The 21,123-nt window shown below is 38.5% G+C and overlaps 1 protein-coding gene across 1 annotated transcript in view; it reads left to right on the top strand.

Annotated features, from left to right (window-relative positions):
* esyt2b (extended synaptotagmin-like protein 2b) overlaps positions 1–21,123 on the top strand; it is a 57,458-nt gene that overhangs the window by 15,236 nt on the left and 21,099 nt on the right. Inside the window, exons 4-7 of the mRNA XM_066681370.1 lie at positions 1,795–1,871; positions 1,969–2,041; positions 8,572–8,661; positions 14,553–14,608. Of these exons, the coding sequence (XP_066537467.1) occupies positions 1,795–1,871; positions 1,969–2,041; positions 8,572–8,661; positions 14,553–14,608 (296 nt within the window). The remainder of the gene's footprint in view (positions 1–1,794; positions 1,872–1,968; positions 2,042–8,571; positions 8,662–14,552; positions 14,609–21,123) is intronic.

The raw sequence follows: 21,123 nt of genomic DNA, 5'->3' as shown, positions 1-21,123 counted from the left end.
CGTTGCATTTAATTTCTTTACATCTCATGATCTGAGCAGTGGAAGGTAAATTATTAGTGGTTGCTGTTTCTCTTACTGGTGTAGAGTACTGAAATATTACACCCTATTTTGATGAATGAATTATGCTACTTTAAGGTTTAACACTAATGAATGCATATCAGTTGTGTCTTCCAGCTGATGTAATCTCCACAGAAAAACATGAAAAGGGACTCTCTGAGGTAGCAGTCCATGAGCCTAAGGTTACCATGCCCAATGCCAACAATCACTGCCAGCCACCAAGTGATGAGTTGAGATGGAGTCTAGTATCTAGTATCAGTGCCTGACCTCATTTATGTTCCCAAATCTAGTGTAAAGCCTTCCCAGATGAGTAGAGGTGGTAACTGTAGCAGTGAGATACACTGCTTTCGGATTTCACAAATTATATATTTCAGAAGAAACGTTTAATGAGAAGGTACTCTCACATATTTGGTTGTAAAATATGCAAAAACAATGCTTTTGAGGCCTGTGTTGTAATGACATTGGTTTAACATACATTTGTAGAGAGAATAAAACAGAGAGAGAGCGAGAGAGTGTCTGTCTCGCTCACTCCATGACAGATCTGAGATAATCTTTTCTATTGAATCTATAAGTGAACCATGACACTCAGCCTTTCCTCAGCTGTGTCATTGCTAAACTGAAAGGAGGAAGAGGAGATTCCCATCAGCTGCTGATTCCACTGAAATGTTTGCCTCCTGTATTATCTTTCATTACTGTCATCTGTTTCAACACATGGACACACACACACACACACACACACACACACACACACACACACATGATAGCTTGATCTTTAACTGGTCTAGCTAGCCTCCAAACCATGTTTTTTTTTCTCTGTCATTCTGCTGTGTGTTTGTGTGATCTGTGTAGGTCTTGTAGGAGTGTATGTAGGTCAGTGCTCTAGTTTCAGTACTCATTGCGCTTAGAATAACACACACGCCAGATCAGTTCAGATGTCTCCCGTCCCTTTAGTGGATAATGTGGAAGGCTTGTCCTTAAAATGAAGCTGACCCTGGATCAGTACAGAATATAATTTTAATCTGAGATGTTTGTCCAGACTCAACAAAACTTAATACTGACTTTTGTCAGGTTTTAAGGATTTTTGTGAGGCTCAGAGGGTCGACTGTTTTGGTCTTCTTTAGACAGTATTTTGACAGCTACAATTTGTTCAGATTAAAATTTTTTTTCAGACATATTCAGACAGAAGTTTGTCTACTAGAGACAAATTTAAATTGTAAACAAATCTTGTGGATTGGACTATCTTTGGATGTATTTGAGTTTAGATTTACATTTTTTTCTCTTGTACTGATATATTTAGCAGGCTTTAAATCATAAGTGTCTGCAGTATAAAAATGTTGCAATTATTATTTCTCACTCATAGGCCAATGAATTGAGACGTTTAAGTAATAGTGTGGAGAGTGCAGATGAAGTTATGTTTAAGTTGAAATTATTTTTATTTTTTATTATAGCATTTAAACAGTAGTAAAATAATGACAGTAATAAGGCTACACTTCTAAGGGTAGTGTAAAATATGTTTTTATGTCCAGAAGTACTATCTTGAGATACAATATGAAATGGAACAGGTCTATAGCTATGGTGGTCAGTACATGCAGCTGTCTGGTGGGTGGTTACTTGAAATAGTGAACAGAATGTACACTGGGCAATACCCCCTCCCACATTTAACACACACACGTGCACACACACATGCCTTCACCCACAAATACCTAAACAGTGGGACGTCTGTGTTTCTGTTACCAGCCTCTCAGGGTCAATGGGGTCAAAGTTTACACAGAGAACGTGGACAAACGACAAATCATCATGGACCTCCAGATCAGGTGATTCTTAATTGTGTTACTTCCATTGGACTTATGATCTGACATATATATTTTTTAATATTGTCAGAGAATTCATTTAACTATGTTTTCCCTCCAGTTTTGTTGCAAATACAGAAATCGAGGTGGACATTAAGCGATATTACTGCAAAGCTGGAATTAAAAGTGTCCAGGTACTGAACCATTTAAGTAATTGATTATTAACTGTGAAATGTTAATGTTATCTCTTACTAATATTTTTGTTTTCTTTGGTTTCTGTCTGATGTTTTTCAACAAAATTACCAAGCAGTTTTTGATATTTTGAGACTATTACAGCTCAACAATGTTGGGTATGATCGAAAGTGCTCTGCTTTTATATTTTAGGTTGGGGGGGGGGGGGGGGTGTATATTCATATATTCATACCAGATGGGGGTATATTCATACCAGATAAAGAAATAAAAAAATACCAGCCAAGAGTTAAAAAAAATACATCACAAAGAGACACCAAGCACTTAGTAACCACTGGGAACACCACAATAACTACCTAGTAACTCACTAGCAAATCTCCAGAAATACTAGAGTAAACACTTGCCACCACCCTAGCAATCAACCAGTAACACTTTGAAAACCACATAACAACAACCTTGGATAACTATGCAACCACCTTAGCAAAAAAGCAACCAATAGATACAACGCAACAATCTAACATGCACGTAGCAATGACATATAATACCTTGGCACCACCTACAACCCCCTAGTAACTTTCTAGCCACAACTTAGTAAGCACCTGGGATACTTATGCACCACTTCCAACACCCTAGCAACCTGGAATGCAGTGTTCCCCTCATTAAAGCAACCACCTAGCAACAGCCTGAGATACCATGGCAATCACCCACCAACACCTTACCAACATCTCAGCAAACTCCTTACAAGATTGGAGTTTTTATAGTTAATTTAATATCTATTTATAATAGCATTTTCTTTTTATTTAAAACTTTTCATGTCAGTGAAAAACAAAATTCACTTTAATATTTTTGAAGGGACAAACATATTGTTTATTTTGCCAAACAAAACTCAAATTTCATATTGCCCATTTAAAATTCACATTATTTAGGATGTCATGAGCACATTTACACCCAGAAGTTTATTTCTGTCCATTTATGTTACAAGTTACATATTTCAAGCTGCTTTCTAAATGATGTAGGACATTGGGCAGCCATTCAGAGTGTAGTTTTATTGACATACATAATGAGATCCGAGATTCAAGGTTTTATTTTTTGCATATATATTTCTAACAGTTACAAATATACAGTGAAATGAAAAAAGCAACTGTTCCATAGATTGTACAAAGGGTACCAAATTTGAATTACAATTTACAATTTAAATTAAAAATGCTATCGAAAAGGAAGATACAAATAAATATGCAATATAATTGCAATCCAGTTCAGGGTCGCGGTGGGTCCAGAGCCTACCTGGAATCATTGGGCGCAAGGCGGGGATACACCCTGGAGGGGGCGCCAGTCCTTCACAGGACAACACAGACCCACACACACATTCACTCACACACTCAAACCTACGGACACTTTTGGGTCGCCAATCCACCTACCAACGTGTATTTTTGGACTGTGGGAGGAAACCGGAGCACCCGGAGGAAACCCACGCGGACACGTGGAGAACACACCAACTCCTCACAGACAGTCACCCAGAGCGGGAATCGAACCCACAACCTCCAGGCCCCTGGAGCTGTGTGACTGCGCCATTAGCCATATACCTAGCCATTGTCACAGAAATTTTTCTGGCATTTCAACATCAAAGCCCAAAACACATAACCTTGCCATTGGAAGGTCTGGAGAAGCTTTGGTGCTTCACATCAAATTATTTGTTAACAGTAATGACAAGTAATAAACTAAAAAATTACTTTATTACTTGTTTTTGAACATTTCTAAAACCAGGCACCTTAACATTTTATCATCTAAGTAATCTATAGTTGATAACAGGGCATCGCTGGGAACTAGATATTTATTACTGACTTACATTTCTATAAGGGTCCGACTGATAAAACGGTAATAAATTCCAAGCTTCGTTTATTTTGAGTTACACCTCGCTCTGGTGTTCTGGCTTTAATAATCCAGAGATTTTGCCCGTTTTCATGTAAAAATAAACAAAAAGCTGTGCAGATGTAATTTACTCATCAGAAAGACAGTAATGGTGAGATGTGTCTGTGTATTTGTGTCGTTATAGGGAGAGATGAGATGACTTTGTTTGTTAAATATATAGTAGAAAACAAAAGGCTGTGTCACAGAAACATTCTCCACACATAAAGAAGAGACTATGATAAATATTGCCTCAACAACATTCAACACATTTCTGTTTGAGGCTCCAGCATAACACTGAGCTGCACTGCGGTGGATGGTGGACCTACAGTGCTGAAGTGGTGCGAGTGTGTCCCAATTCAGCTCTCAACACTCTGACCCCTTGAACATGCATTTTTATGTCTCAAAAAGAGCACATATCCAGGGAAATGAGGACCTTTGGTCACCGCCGAATTGTTCCCAATTTAGTTCACGAACTGGAATGTGAAATATGGCTGAACTAACAACAGACGGTGTAGTTGTGTAGTGGCCCCACCTTAAGTTCTCTCCATGAAATACGGCCGAGTTAACAGTTCCTACTCGCGCTTGTGTGTTTCAACATTAGGAGTCAGTCAGTCAGTAAGCACAAATGCCTCTTTTAGGCCGGTCCAACAATAATAAAAGAAAATAAATATAAAAGTGTAACGTGCATGTAAACAATGAATACAGTGCAAATGATACATATTAAGTGACTATGTGTCTGAGTAAAGTGACTTGAGCAGCATGATCCATGTGCGTTAAGTGTTTAATATTCGAATGACCTGAGGGTTAAAAAGTCCTCCAAACTTCTCAGTCCTTGCCCTGATGGAGCAGAGACTTTTCCCTGAGGGTAACCAATTGAACAGACTATTGTTTGGGTGATGAATGTCCTTAATAATCTGTTTCCTGATGCCCTGCATCGCCTAGAATAAACATCATGAAGTTTTGGCAGTGCAGGCCTGGTGATGCACTTAGAGCATTGGATCACTTTTTGAAGGTCTTTCTTGTCCTGGGAGCTGCAAATTCCAAACCAGGTACTAAAGAACAGACCCAATAGTAGCTGTAAAGAAACTTTTTAGCAATGCTGTGGAGATCTTGGAATTACTTCAGCCTCCTAAGATGGTATAAGCATTGCTGTGCCTTCTTTATCAGGATGATGTGTGTAGTCCATGTCAGGTCCTCAGAGATGTGGACTCTGAGGTACTTGTAGCTGGTCACTTTCTCGACCAAAGTTCCCTAGATCTGAAGTGGTATTTAATAGTCATTTAATAAATTATTTTTGGTACACAAGCTCCCACAAATTTGTTAAAATTTGTTAAAAATGTTTTCTGTTAATATTACAACCATAAAAAACCATGCTCATAGAACTGAAGGGTGTTGGATAAGTGAATGTAAATGGCTGGCTGCCCCACGTTGTAGAAGAAAGAGTAGTGATACTGCATTACTTCTCTTGGGGACATTGAGTGTATAACCTGTCTGTGTCAGTGAACAAACATGAAAGCACACACTAGGGGCTGTGAGCACATGCACAGCCAGACCAGTGGGCAGTTACTTCAGCCAAAGCGTGCAGGGAACCGTTGGGGATTAGGTGCCTTACAATGTAGGTGCTATTCATCAGCAATATGTGCTATATTTGGCAGTGCCAAAATATTTACATATGACTGTATGAAGAGGAAAGTTGTGTTGAGGGATGTCACAATGTTGCTTGCTTTATGTTTCCTGGAAGTAATGATCCTGGACTGAATGAAGACTATTTATAAAGAATGGGTGTGTGTGTATTTATAGTGGAGCATGTAACCAAATGCTGAAATGCCCTTCTGGTGTCGGAGGAAATGGACAAAACATGCAGACACCCACACAAGCATACAACACACAGATGTCCACATATGAGGTATCAAACCTTTCACCAGAAATTCATATATATACACTTCAACATTTCATTTCATGAAGTCTACTTATGATTTTGGTTTGTTCCTGTTTAGCATAAAAAATCATATAAATCCTTTGTACATGATTTTTTTCCCCTTTATATACATAATAACAAAAAAAAATGCTGATTTATTTTTATGTCATTAAGACAAATTTATGTAAAATAGCTCTGTTTTGATTTGCTGCCTAAAATCCACAGTACTTATTTCTGCCGTGTGAATGGGTGGGGCTAAACTGTGGTAATCTGAGTACTTTATTCATTCATTCATTATCTGTAACCGCTTATCCAGTTCAGGGTCGCGGTGGGTCCAGAGCCTACCTGGAATCATTGGGCGCAAGGTGGGAATACACCCTGGAGGGGGCGCCAGTCCTTCACAGGGCAACACAGACACACACACACATTCACTCACACACTCAAACCTACGGACACTTTTGGGTCGCCAATCCACCTACCAACGTGTATTTTTGGACTGTGGGAGGAAACCGGAGCACCCGGAGGAAACCCACGCGGACACGGGGAGAACACACCAACTCCTCACAGACAGTCACCCGGAGTGGGAAATGAACCCACAACCTCCAGGTCCCTGGAGCTGTATGACTGCGACACTACCTGCTGCGCCACCGTGCCACCCCTGAGTACTTTATTTCATTTAGCAGATGCTTTTATCCAAAGCAACTTCCAATGATAGTACAGAAATATAAAAATTAAAACATTAAAACAATGCAACATTAAAAGAATATGTCTATACACACCAGTTATACTGGCTAATGCAGGTGTTCTCTAAAGAGCTCAGTCTTTAGGAGTTTCTTAAAAACGTTGAGGGACTCCGCTGCTCTGGTGGAGGTAGGCAGCTTGTTCCACCATCTGGGAACTATGGAAGAGAACAGTCTGGATTACTTAGTGTGGATGTTGGGTAAAGCAAGGCGACATTCAGTGGAAGAGCGCAGTGGCCGAGGCAGGACATAGGCCTTTAGGAGCAAGTGCAGGTAGTAGGGCGCCTGCTCTGTCATCACCTTGTAAGCGATCGTGCAGGCTTTATATTTGATGCAAGCAACAACCGGAATAGGTAAATATATAAAACTGCAATCTGAAAATGGGCTGTTTTTCCCCTTAGTTTAGTTTGAACAGGGGAGTGAAATGGACGTTAAGCTTTTGCAGCATGTGACACCTCCCTGAGCAATCATCAGAAATGAACCTTGCAGGGCAGAAATAGTTAATGGGTCAGGTGTAACAGTGCACTTTCAGTATCATTTGACGCATAAAAAAACTCTGTAGAATCAAAGTTTATTCATCGTGGACATAACTAGACAGACGTGTGGTCAGCTGCATCATTCTGTCTATAAACCTCTCACACTCTTCTTCATGCCATCAACAATGCTGTCAGGTGTCAGAATAAATCAGTGTTCCACCACCAGCTCAGTGGAAACCCTTCCTGAGAGGGAACACTACTGTGGCACAAAAGGCTGGAGAAAAATAGCTGTGGAATTTCACCAAGTTGTCTGTGAATTTCCTCAAATCTTTAGTGAAGATACTAGATATCAGCAGTATGAAAAATAACCAGTTATCCTTGAGAGGTAGAGGAGCAGGCATTCTTCTTCTCAAGAATACAAAACAACCCATTTAGAGAGTAGGACTAGTGGGTGAAAAAATTATAAGTAAATAACAGGCAGAAATGATCTGCAAATTCTTTTATAATAATCAAATTTAAATAAAACCAGTCCAAATGCAAGATGTAATTCTTAAATAATTAACTTTATTGCCTTTTTTTTCCTTATTTGGCCATGTTTATCTGCAAGATATTTGGTCAAATTTATTACTTGTCTCTGATTCCACCCTTCCTTCAGAGGTAGGGAACAAATGCTTCCTCACAGACAAATGAGGTCAACCCACTTTATTATGATTATTATATTATTATTATTATTATTATTATTATTTTATTGCTAAAAACAAAACCACTGAGCATTTTAAAGTGTCAGAGGGGAACGCAAACTGCCCAGATCTTTCACACAAGCTAACAGATACCCTTGCTGGCACCTTAAAGAATGAGGACTTAAAGAGTGAGAGTAATACTTCTTGTAAACATACATTGATCAACAATAACATTTTGACCACTTCCTCATTTCTATAATCACTGTCTGTTCTCTGCCCTCTATTAACCACACAGGAGCATTTTGTAGTTCTAAAATTACACATGGTATACACTTATCCCCATGATTTGGAATTGAGGACACCCACAATGTTGTATTTGTGGATTTTATTTTAAATTCAGAATGTGGCTAGGTATTTTTTTTGTTTGTTGTGTGTGTGTGTGTGTGTGTGTGTGTGTGTGTGTGTGTGTGTGTGTGTAATTTAAAATAATAATAATATATACTGCTTCGGTTTCCTCCCACAGTCCAAAAGCACTACTCAAGTGTCCATAGGTGTGAGTGTTGGTCAACCTGTGAAGGACTGATGCCTCCTCCAGGGTTACAGACAATGAATGTTTGAACTAATAATACATGCTTTAATTTATGGTATTAAAAAATCTTAATAAAAAGCTTTCTATTTTCTGCTCTTGTAGGTATGGGAGAAATAGAGGAGATATATAAATAAATAAATAAGTGAAGCACGTGTATAAATATTTTTTTGATATTTCTCTCTCTCTCTCTCAATCTGTGTGTGTGTGTGTGCGTGTGCGTGCAGCTTCATGGTGTTTTGCGGGTGGTACTGGAGCCATTGATGGGTGAGATTCCGCTGGTTGGTGCTTTCTCCCTCTTCTTCCTCAAGAAGCCGGTGAGTGTTTCTCTAACTTTATTCACTGGTTCAGGGCTGTAAATATAGAAGTATGCGAACTTTTACTCATCCTTGATCAGATATTATCGTGTTGATATTCTGCATGATAATACATTAACCCATTCTCTCTAACGGTCAACCTTAAATATCACACGGTTTACTTTTCATTGCCTGAGATCATTGTATTAAACTGAAAGCAAGTATGGTTTACATTCTGCAGCTTTAAAATGCTTCACATTATCCTTTGTTTACAAACCTCAGTCTGAAGAGCAGAGCTGAAGCACTACACACAGTAAATGCAGACACTCAATTCATGTTCCATTCCATTTTGGGAAAATATTTTAACTTACTGTTATATCTTATAAGGCATTGGTTTAAGCATAATTTTCTCCACTGACCTTCAGTCCAGATGATGTATGCCGATGAGATTGCTACATCTGTCAGTGTTTGGCGGAATGCCATTTCATGTTTAATGTGACTCTTGTGAATCATTCCAGAGTGAATTTCCTTGAATATAACCATGTAGTCCAATATTCCACCCTCTTAAAATGTCAAAATATCTTATGGAAAGCGTACTTGAGCATTGTAGAAAACAACCAAATACAACACTATAGACCTGTGGTGATGAGTCGACTCTGTATTGATTGCTGTGATGAATCTAATTTATTGTTCTCACTGATTAGTTGGGGTGGGAACATGATGTGATATTATTGGTTAGCATGTGAAAACATGTCTGTGTTTTGAGATTAGGAACTAGGACATGGGTGGTTCATTCTTTAGTGCGTAGGGGTGGTGCATCTCCAAAAGGGAAAGGGAGGACTTTTTTGTCTTTTATTCAACCACAGTAGTAAACAGTGGCTCTGTATTAACCAAGATCTGCCATATGTTTTGTTTGGGTATCACAGTCCAATCAGCTTTAGATTTTATTCTGGACAGTCCTACCTCTTTTTAAGAGGTGATGGAAAATTGCACCAAACTCCTCTTGTAGATTCTTATGTTAAGCCTCTATTTTCCGAGCTGCGGTTCATTCCCTGTGGGTTCATACAAAACGTGAGGCCTATTCCAAATTGCCCCCTACTGTATTCTGTACATTTCTCACTATGTAGTAAAGTATAGTAAATAGGGCATTGATTAATTTTGTGCACAAACCTGTACACATAATTGGAGCAGCCAGAGCCATGTAGAAAGACTAGCTAGCAGTCTGGTAAATATGACTACAGCAAACTTCACAATACTCTTTTTTCTGGATCTCCTGCACCTAAAATAAAATGTTAAATTAGAATCTAAAACATTTTTACGAGTAATAGTAAAGCTGGTCTCTCCAATATATTTTCCAATATATCCAATATATACTGTTCAGCATGTAGATAAAGAGAAAGCTTTATGTTTTAAGCTTTATGAATCTAGTGGTTACTGGTGTTGGTTCTACATGAGGTGACCAGAGAAATAAAATTCTTCAGTGTTTGAAAATGCCAGTTTCCTGATTAATTTGTACAGTTCAATGTACAATTTGTCCAGATGGCTAACTCTTAGTTTACCCAATGAACAATAGTCATTGCAACCATTGCCCCCCTGTGAGATTTGCCTGGAGCTGCCAGTGATCTGAGACAGTATAAGAAATGAACTAGGATATGAACCAAAAAGTTGGATTTAGAGCATAATCTGTAATTATATATTTTTTGCTAGTTTAGTTAACAAATTCAGCTATATTAGATTTGCACTAACTAGCATAACACCAGTTAAATGTAAGTGTATAATTGTCTTTTTTTTTTTTTTTTTAAAAACATTATGTTTCATCATATAGTATTTGCAATTGAATCTGTTTGTAAATTTTGCTAACACAGCCTGGCTAAACTGTCAGGATCGCGGGGCAGACTGACGAAGGCGGACGCACTTGATAAAACAGTGACTTTATTGAAACAAAAGATAAAACAAAGACTAGCATAACAGACAATACTTAAACAAAGAAAGACTGAGACAGAGAGACTTGGACAGAAGGACAATACATGGAGTGAACTAAACTGAGAAACAGATACAGACAAACCTGGACTGAGATAACTAAACAGACAGAAAGAGCTGAACAGAGAACTAGACATGGAAGAGCTGAACAGAGAACTAGACATGGAAGAGCTAAACAGAGAACTAGACATGGAAGAGCTGAACAGAGAACTAGACATGGAAGAGCTAAACAGAGAACTAGACATGGAAGAGCTGAACAGAGAACTAGACATGGAAGAGCTAAACAGACAGAGAGAAACCTAAACTGAGTAAAGACGCAAACAGACATGAGACAAGAGGGATACAAAGAATGACTTAAAGGGAATGAGTAACATACAAGACAGGCAGACTAGAGATAGCAAACCAAATGTGGAACAGTAGAGACAGACAGACTTGAGCAAAACAACAACGGTGGAAATGACGAAGGTGAAAACAACAGAAACAGACAGACTTGGTAGGAATACAAAGGTGGAATATCAAACAACATACACAGAATCAAAGGGACTTATATTCACAACACAGACAAGGGAGCACATGGCGGGGAAAACAGACACAGGACAAGGGCGTGACATAAACTTAGCAATAATTAATGATTAGCACAGCTCTTTTAGCTACATTTTCAAGCTTTATTCCACTGTGTACATTAAAATGTTATTTAAAAAATATGCAAATTTTAAATGCTAATGCAAATACATGACTTGCAGTATTTATCTGTCAGTTTGTATCAATTGGTCTGTACCAAGAGGCCAATTACACAGCTATAACACAGACTCCACATCAACAAAAACAACACATACTAGATATTGTTCCTGAGCAAGAGACCTTATAAGGCTATATATGTGTGTGCTGGTGGTGGGGAGCAGTGAATTGTAAACTTCATTCCAAAACTGTCATCATTTATCTTGATGTTCTTATTTGGTAAAACTCTGTCTTGCTCTCACTCTCTTGCTCTCTCGTCAGCTCATAATAGAAGTAATAATGAAAATAAGATCTGGCCATTCCAGAGCACAAAAATAGGAGAAAATATGTTTAAAATGGGGTGAAAAAGATATAAATATTTTTGAACCTCATTTATAAATTATATTAAAATTAGTATTATAGTTCTTCAAGCACTGAATTTTTTTCAAACCTAGATAAAATACAACAAGAAAAGAAGAATGAAGCAGATTAAATAAAAAGAGAGAGACTGGAAGAATGAACTAAGGAATGGATATTAAATAAAATTTCTTTGTGTCTCTGAGTTTCATTTGTACAAAGTTATAAGCAGTAACACAAAGTGTTTGTCTCTTATGGTGTCGATCACAACCGGTCCAAATTGTCCTGGGGCCCTAAGTAAAATATTGATAAGGGGCCCTTCTACCTGAACTACCTGAACAAAATGTGACCATTTTTTGACAGTTGCACCTGACTCCCTCCTTTTTTGTCTTAAGAATAAACAGCCATATACAGAACAATGTGGTGTAAACAAACAATATTTATTCAAAAACAATATATAAACATTTTTATCATAATTAACTTTGTGATCAGCCCTCCAGCATCCAAGGCAGCATTAGTCATTTAAGGTGGAATTGAAATTTGGAAGAACTCAACTTAGCACTTGAAGGTAACACTGTCAGCTGGAATGGAATAGTAAGGAACTTTTAGAGTGGATGGGTCTGGGGAAGATTAAACGAGCACTGGTAGGCAAAACCTACCCATGCTGAAAATATTAGCTAGCGATAAGCTGATCCCTATGTAGATAAAGCAGTAAAATACTGCATTCTTGCTCCTAACGTATAACATGCCTGCTGTGAGGAATATCTACTTTAAGGTAGTCCTTTTAAAACTAAGGTATAAAAAAAAATCACACATTCCTCACATCACAGTCCAGCATGTGCAACTGATGAATGCAATGAGAATGAGTCTATAAGCAATAAATGTATGTCCACATTTAGTTAGTTAGTCAGAGATATGGCCCTGCCACTGAGGTCAGAGAACTTTGTAGCTACTTTAATGTGGTAATGGGTTTATCCCATTACATTCATGTCTCTTCTAACCCTGCATCAGGATTCCTCGGATAAAATATGATATTTTAGACAACGCAATACTTTTTCATCACTAATACATTTTAGACCTCACCTCACTCCCTTTTTCTGTCACTCCTTCACCTGCCTCCACTTTCTGCACAAGCATTCTCCTAGTAAGACAATACATGCTATTTAAAATAATGTAAAACTAGACTAGAGATAATGACTGATTATGATGTGATCTTGTCCTTGTGTGTAAAACCTGTTGTCGCTTACACTAATGCTACTTTTTCTTTAAAAAAAATTAACTAATAAAAAATAAAGTTCGGTGTCCGGTGAAGGTTTCTTTTTTTCTGGTGGCATTGTGCTGAAATCAGGTTCCAAAACAATTTGTTAACACTGACGTAGTTTGAGTTGACCAAGTTAGATGGAGGGGTTATGGTATGGGCAGGCATAAGTTATGGACAACGGACACAGGTGCGTTTTATTTATGGCATTTTGAATGCACAGATATACAGTGACGAAATCCTGAGGCCCATTGTTGGACTGTTCATCCACGACCATCACCTCATGTCGCAGCATGATCTTTGCACAGCTATTGAAGAGGAGTGGACCAATATCCCATAGGCCACAATCAACAACCTGATCAACTCTAGGCGAAAGAGATGTGATGGTGGTCCCCTAATTAGGTCCCCTAATACAGTAAAAATAAACTGCAGTGGCCTTTTATTGTGGCCAGCCTAAGGCACACCTTTGCAATAATCATGCTGTCTAATCAGCGTTTTGATATACTACCTGTGAGGTGGATGGATTATCTTGACAAAGTGCTCACTAACAGATTTAGACAAATTTGTAAACAATATTTGAGAGAAAAGGCCTTGTGTACATAGAAAAAGTCTTAAATCTTTGATGTCAGCTCATGAAAAATGGGCGCAAAAACAAAGTGTTGTATTTGTTTTTGTTCAGTATATTAATGTTCAACTTCAGATCCTCCTGTGTTTCCCTAACAAGAAGCTATATACAAGCCGCTTTCATAACTGTAATTAGCCGTTATTGTTATCTGTTGTGCTCTCGTTACTGACCTCAAGCGCAGAGCTGGTAAAAACTAACTTTATAAACCAGACTCTGAAAGAAAATCTACCTTGTTTGACTCGCTGCCAAAAACAGTTATCCTCAGTGGCTACATTCAAAATAAAAGTTTGTGAAAAAAGCATATTTTTTTTCTTGCTGTGGTATAATTTCCTTTGGGGGGGGGCAAAGTCCCAAAAAAGTCCTATGCAGTTCCCACACCAATATCCTGAAGGAAGGTTTCACTTCATCTTCTTTAACTTGACTTGAAGGGGAGATGAGGGGGTCATCGTCAACTTTCGGGGCCCTACACGGTGTACGTAATGAGCGTATAGGGCGGTCCGGCTCTGGTGTCGATCCTCTGAGAGACAGCTCAAGATATATACCACTAAATGTCATAGCATCTTATGATTAGCATCATAAGATTAGAAACTTAAACAGAATGTTTCAAATAAAGCTAGAAAGCTTTATTTAGTTTAGTTGGATAAATGGCTATGGTGCTTATTTAGCACTGTTCAAGGAGCTGGTGTTATTTCATAATGCTGTTTATGTTTATTGGTTGACTTATTTTCTTGGTATACCACTTTAGAGCCCTGCTGTCAGTTAAGCCCTGCTTGCTTGTAGTATTGGTTTATCATTCATATTTTTTCTACCAAATTGCTTTGTAATTCAAAAAGTGCAATGAAATGCAGAAGCAAACGTTCAACAATGGAATAGACAAAATGTCGTGTTAGGAATGGTTCCATTTACAACATGGCACAATAGAAGCTAATTTAGACAAAGCCATTTACTTCTATGAAAATTTTCTTTGTGTTTCAGCTTGTGGACATCAGCTGGACTGGCCTCACAAACATTTTGGATATTCCTGGTCTTAAGTAAGTCATCTTTTCTAATATATCCTGTATGTCCAATTGTTTGCAGACACCCCTTATAATTTGTGAATTCAGCCTCTTTAATGTGCACTCAGGCATTTATTTGTGCACACACTGCTTGTGTTATCCCCATAGAGAGGCATGAAATGAAATTGGTTAGGATCAGCTGCACACGAGCTTTAGCTCTTTATGCTCAGTGCCAAGTGTTGTGGGTTTAAAAATCTGTGTTCCCTGGAGTGATTGAGCATTATACAATATGAATGGGCTGTAGCTTTTATGACTCAGCACTAAGCATCCTATACCTGACCTCACTGACCTTCTCATGTTTGAATGCAATCATATTCTCAGAACAATGTTCCAACATCTATTATAAAGCCTTCCCAAATGTGTAGAAGCTGTTGCTGTATGCTCAACTCAGATTTTGTGTTTCAATAGCACAACCTCATCTCCTCATGTTGATCTCCATCATTAATGCTATTTTGCTGTTTCAAGGTGTGTGTGTGTGTGTGTGTGTGTGTGTCAGCCACTAGTGAAGTAAACACAGCCTGGACTCAGCTGGTTCAGAGATAATGAGGGGTTCTGCACCTCTCTCTCTCTCTCTCTCTCTCTTGGATCAAATATCTCCTATTTAATTTTTTTCCCCTAATTTGTCATTTGCTGGTTGGTACGTGGGCGGCACGGTGGCACAGCAGGTAGTGTTGCAGTCACACAGCTCCAGGGACCTGGAGGTTGTGGGTTTTTATTCTCGCTCCGGGTGACTGTCTGTGAGGACTTTGATGTGTTCTCCCCGTGTCTGCGTGGGTTTCCTCCAGGTGACTGGAGTTTGGTGTGTTCTCCATGTGTCCGCGTGGGTTTCCTCCGGGTGCTCCGGTTTCCTCCCACAGTCCAAAAAACAGACGTTGGTAGGTGGATTGGCGACTCAAATGTGTCCGTAGGTGTGAGTGAATGTGTGAGTGTATGTGTGTGTTGCCCTGTGAAGGACTGGCGCTCCCTCCAGGGTGTATTCCCACCTTGTGCGCAATGATTCCAGGTGGGCTCTGGAGCCACCGCGAACCTGAACTGGATAAGCGGTTACAGACAGTGAATGAATGAATGGTTGGTAGGTTTTCTCTCATTTTTCATGATATGTCAGCTGTGGACAAGTATGTATAATCCCACAGAAAATAATAAAATCATAAAACTCAACAGGACACTCTAGAGCACCTACAAATAACTTAGGATCACTACGCTCAGTTTAAAAATTTGGGTAGAGAGATATATACCCTTCTGGCGTTCAGATGTGGAGCAGTGGAACTGTTTTTTCCTGTTTATAACAATGCAAAATTGTAATTTGGATCAGTCAAAAATAATAATGAATGAAAAATCCTCAAGATTCCACATAGAAACATCCACATAGAATTTACATTTCACCTTATGTATGTAACTGAGTAAATGTCACTCATTTCTAGTTGTGAATTAAGAAGTAATATACATAATTATAATTGTACTGTAATTTGTAGCTATGGTGACAATAACTGTGTTGCACGGGCACTATGAATGGTAACTGCATTTCAGGAATGTGTGGTTCAGTCTTAGAGAAATAAAGTGGGTGTGTAAATGTGTGTGTATGTGCAACTGCTCCCAGTGGACGTTGTTGGGCCTGTGCTAATAGCACTGCAGTGTTGAGTGGATGCATTGCTCTCCAGTTTGTGCTTCACACTGAGCTTACACCGACCGGTCAAACCTGCAGAGACAGAGACGACACTCTGGGACACTAATTAGCCTTTAGAAATCTCGACTTATTATTGTTGATTAACACAATTACATTTTTGACCAAAACTTTAATTCTAAGGCTGTTTACGTTCATAAATACAATCTGTACCAAGATGCTGGAAACATTTCTTTATTTATAGCAATAACATGCATTCTTTTTACCTTAAAATTACAGGAAAAAATCATTATGCGGTTTCACTGACCTGTAATAATTATTGTTACACTGGGTTAAGCACTACAGAAACTGCACTAATTAATTTTTGTGGGTACGCAGTAACCCACTGTCACCCTCATCCCCATTGGTTTCAGGACAATGGTGTATATGTTAATTACACCCTTCAACTGAGGGGACAAAAATAACCAGTCTTTATTTGTATAACACTTTCTATACAAAGATGCTGCTCAAAGTGTTTTACCAAAATTCTTTAAATTAAAAATGATAAAATATGATAGGTATCTGTTTAACCATAATAGACAATATAAGTGAAATTTAAATTTTTGACAATTAACGCAACATTAGGTCAGATTATTAAATATAATAATCACCAATGTCTATAGAATTTTACAAATACACTAAATATAGAAGTCCCTGCAGGCATTCTCAGAGACATTGTTAGACTGCTGTTAGAGAACTGTGTCATGAGTCACTAGATAGCGAACGGAAGAAGTCAAAATTTGACCCAAGACCAGAGCTGCACAGAATGAGACTTCCGCTATATCACTCCCTCGCTCATTTGTGTACTGATTAACTGTTTGTATCCTTCCAGTGAGAAACACCTGTGGGAACATGCTGGCACATAGAAAGTGACGGAAAGAGCTGATAAGGGCAAGAGACAGGGATTGAGGCTAGTTTTGTGCTATGATTTTTTTGCCTCACTCTGAAAAGCTGATTAATTTCAATGACATTTGATTTCTCTGAAATGTAATTATTCTGAGTGTCCTGTCCTAATATCATATTGAGTTTCAAAATTTGTTCTATAGAGTAACTCCTCTTTGGAGAAATTTTATTAATTAATTCATTCATTTGTTCATTGTCTGTATTCATTCACTGCTTATCCATTTCTGGGTCTGGGGTTGGTCTGGAGCCTACCTGGAATCACTGGGCGCAATGCAAACTCTCAAGGCTGACACTCAAACATTCACTCACATCTATGGACATTTTTCAGGTAGCCAAGTCATCCTACCAATATGTGGTTTTTGGACTGTGGGAGGAAACCTCCTGGAAGAAACCCATGCTAACACAGAAAGAACACAAAACTAAAAGACAATCACCCGGAGCGGGGCGCGAAATCACAACCCCGGGCCACCATGCCATCCTGGGCAGTTACAGTATGGCTGAAAAGCTATGATAGATATTCTAGGAGGGCCAGCTCTAATGTGCTTTTCTCAAACATAATATAACTCATGTTCAAAATGCCCCCCTACTCACTATTCCCTACATTACTCACTATATAGTGCACTATTATAGGGAACTATTGGTATTGGTATTGCTACATTAGGTGACCAGGAAAACAAAACCAATTCATGATTGTGCCACTCTATGTCACTCTACTTTCCTGATTCGCTTGGACCCTGCTACCTCTTCATTTACCATGAGAACAAGTCACCTTAGCCATTGTTACAATAACTGCCCCAATAAAAGGTTTGACAGGAGTTGCCATTGTGCATGCAAACACCCTATTGACCACCTAACAATACCCTGGGTTTTCAAAAAATTCACGTTACTAGATATTACATTTTGTTGTTAAAGGAGCCTCTTAAAGCCAGAGAAGCATATCAGAGACACTGTGACATTGATTAAATGAACTCTGGCTCTCTGGCAGAAATGCAATACTTTGGTAAGTGTACATTGAGGTCAATTTTGCGGTACTGTGTATGGTATAAGGCCTAAAGGTTTTGAGGCATCCATTTTGTACAATGTATCTTCTGTAAATAGACACATTTATTACTTCAAAAAGAGAATTAACTATTAAAGTTCCCAAAAAGTGCACTATTACTCCAGAGAATGCTTTTCCACTGCTTCACAGACAAATGATTTACACCCCTTTATCAGATGCATGGCATTGGGCTTGGTGGGTTGAGGATCACGAGCGGCTGGCGAGTGTTCAAATGGTGCCCAGCTGAATTCCTGTGTCAGCAGTAGGTGCACCTTAAAGAAAAAAATGTTGCTCATTAGAGCAGGGGTTTACAAACTTTCTGACATATAGCACAGTACATTTTTGTGTGTTTATGGCATTTCCATTGGCCATTTAGGGTGCCCATCTATACATCTGGATCTGTAAAAGCAGAATTGGTGCAAATTCGCTAGGTGCCAGAATGGATCCACAGATTTATAGTTATTGCTCACAGCCGTGCTGACAGATCAGCCACTTAAACACTACAAACCAATGTATAGATCCTATACACAGCACACACAGCACTGCTCTAATGATCTCTGCAATTTTTCACTTTTATAGTACTGAATAAGCACACACATACACAGGCTTTACCACATAAAGCTGTTTAAGGAAAGAGCTGTAGATTTTACGATATTCATTTTCACAGTATGTCTTGAAGAAACTGAAGGCGGCTTCTCTCTGAATGAATCCCTTGTGGCTGTCTCTGACCTTTCATCCGCTTTTTAATCTGTTGTTTGTGAACTGTTTACTGTTTATCTTAGATGATGCCAGAATATGAACAGATATGTCAAACATTTGCACATTTCACTCCACTACTAGGTCTGAACTGCAGTCTGAGTTCAGTCATGTGCATGGTGTATCCAATATCGAAAAGGCTTGCACATGATATATACGGTGATGGACAACTCAAACTTGTTAAAATAGCTGCATTATTGTTATCTGGCTTTCTAGTTGCGGTGGAGGAAGACTTGTACTATACTCATTGGGTCCAAAATATCAACATAAATATAGCAGGCAAACATTTGATAGCTTTTTTTTTTCTTTTCTTTTTTCTTGTGCGCTTATAGAAGAGTGTTTTTCGTACTTATCTCACTATGTTTAAATTTTCTGTCTTTCTTCTTTCTTTTCTTTATTCCTCCTGTCCAGCTGCTTGTGCATCTGCTCCTGCTTTGGCTCTTAAACATTATCAGTGATTAAGAAGAGCTCAGCAGGGAGGTTTACTACTTCTGCTGATCCTGAGTCAGCTAATAACTGTGTCACGCACAATTAGGGGTTGTATAAAAGAAGAGCAGTTCTCAGATCTGTTACAAAAAGCCAGGGCTCTCGTACATACCATGGTATGCAAAGGTTTGGACACTGCTGAATTAGATAATTTTATACATTTTAATACACAATTGCTGCTGATGTATAAGCCTATAAAATGTGGCCTGTGCAAATGTTTTTGGAACATTTGATATTTTATGCTGGATTTATATCAATAGGTTAATCTCAGCAAATGTCAAGAGACTACACTAAACTGTGCTGAAAACAATTGTGTTCTCTGTAAAGGACATTTTATCTAATTTTCCCCAGGGATGTCTCATCTATGTTGTTTCTACAGTTTCTACAACCCACTCAAAATTGGGATGCTGTGCAAAATGTAAACAAATACAAAATATAACAATGTGTAAATCATTTGAAGCCTATATTTATATGAAAATAGTATAAAGTCAACATGAAAAATATTCAAACTCATTCATTCATTCATTAACACACACACACATTCCCTCACACATTACCTCCTACGGACACATTTTTTTTTCAGTCGCCAATCAGCCTACCGTGGGAGGAAACCAGAGCACTCGGAGTAAACCCACGCAGACACAGGGAGAACACACCACACTCCTCACAGACAGCCACCCGGAGCGGGACTTGAACCCACTACTTGAGCTGCACAAATATATTTGCTTTTATATACTGAGAAACATTGTTCTAGAATTGTTTATTTATTGTTTTTATTGTATTTATTGTCTAGAATTGTTTATTATTTGCCTGCAACATGTTTCACTGATTGGTCAACCACTTTTTACACCAGAATGTGTCAGTCTCTCTGGGATACATTTTTTTATCCCTTATTTTTTCATGTTACTGAACTGTTGCCTGTGAATATAATTAGGTTTGAGATGTTCCACCAGATTTTTGTAGCATTTTACAGCTTTGTCAATTTTTTTTACAAATATATTTAAAAAAAATAAACAAACAAACAAAAAACAATCAATATTCACATCAGTGCATTAAGTTTTTATTTCACTTTTGTGCATTGTCCCAGATATTTTGGAACAGAGGTTGAACTACAGGTGTCATACTTCAGTGTCATACAAAAAACAAAGTAGTGACTTGTAATGTGAGGACACTGATAGATTTTTAGGAAATAGAGAACAGCTCTTATAACACTTTGCTAGTTGCTTGGCAACCCTCTAAGTCCATGAATGAAGCACTGACGTGACCTGGTGAAATGCAAATCAGTTGAAACAGTGGTGACTTTTAAAGCCGTAAAAACAAACCACAGTATTGTGTGGACTGGCCTGTGATACAACTTTAGGGAACGCATAAAACACAATACACAAAGTAGCTACACTGAAGCCCATGCCCTGTCTCTATGGTGAGATGACAAGCCGAAGAGGAAGCTGGCACTTCAGCCCTGGGGATGTGGCTCGGGCGTGTGTGTGTGTGTGCTTTTTTTTTTTTTAAAGCGCCCTTCAGATGTCCTCCAGGAGTTTATGCGACAGGAGGTTTTATGGTATAATAGCACACAATTTTGTATTCACAGCATTTTGTTTAAAGCCCCATTTGTGGATAGTACCACTGTACCCTCTTGGCTGACTGCCC

Source organism: Hoplias malabaricus, chromosome 9, assembly GCF_029633855.1.
Source record: "Hoplias malabaricus isolate fHopMal1 chromosome 9, fHopMal1.hap1, whole genome shotgun sequence".
NCBI lineage: Eukaryota > Metazoa > Chordata > Actinopteri > Characiformes > Erythrinidae > Hoplias > Hoplias malabaricus.
Note: the sequence above shows the minus strand (reverse complement) of the source record. Positions and strands in the feature narration are given on the sequence as shown.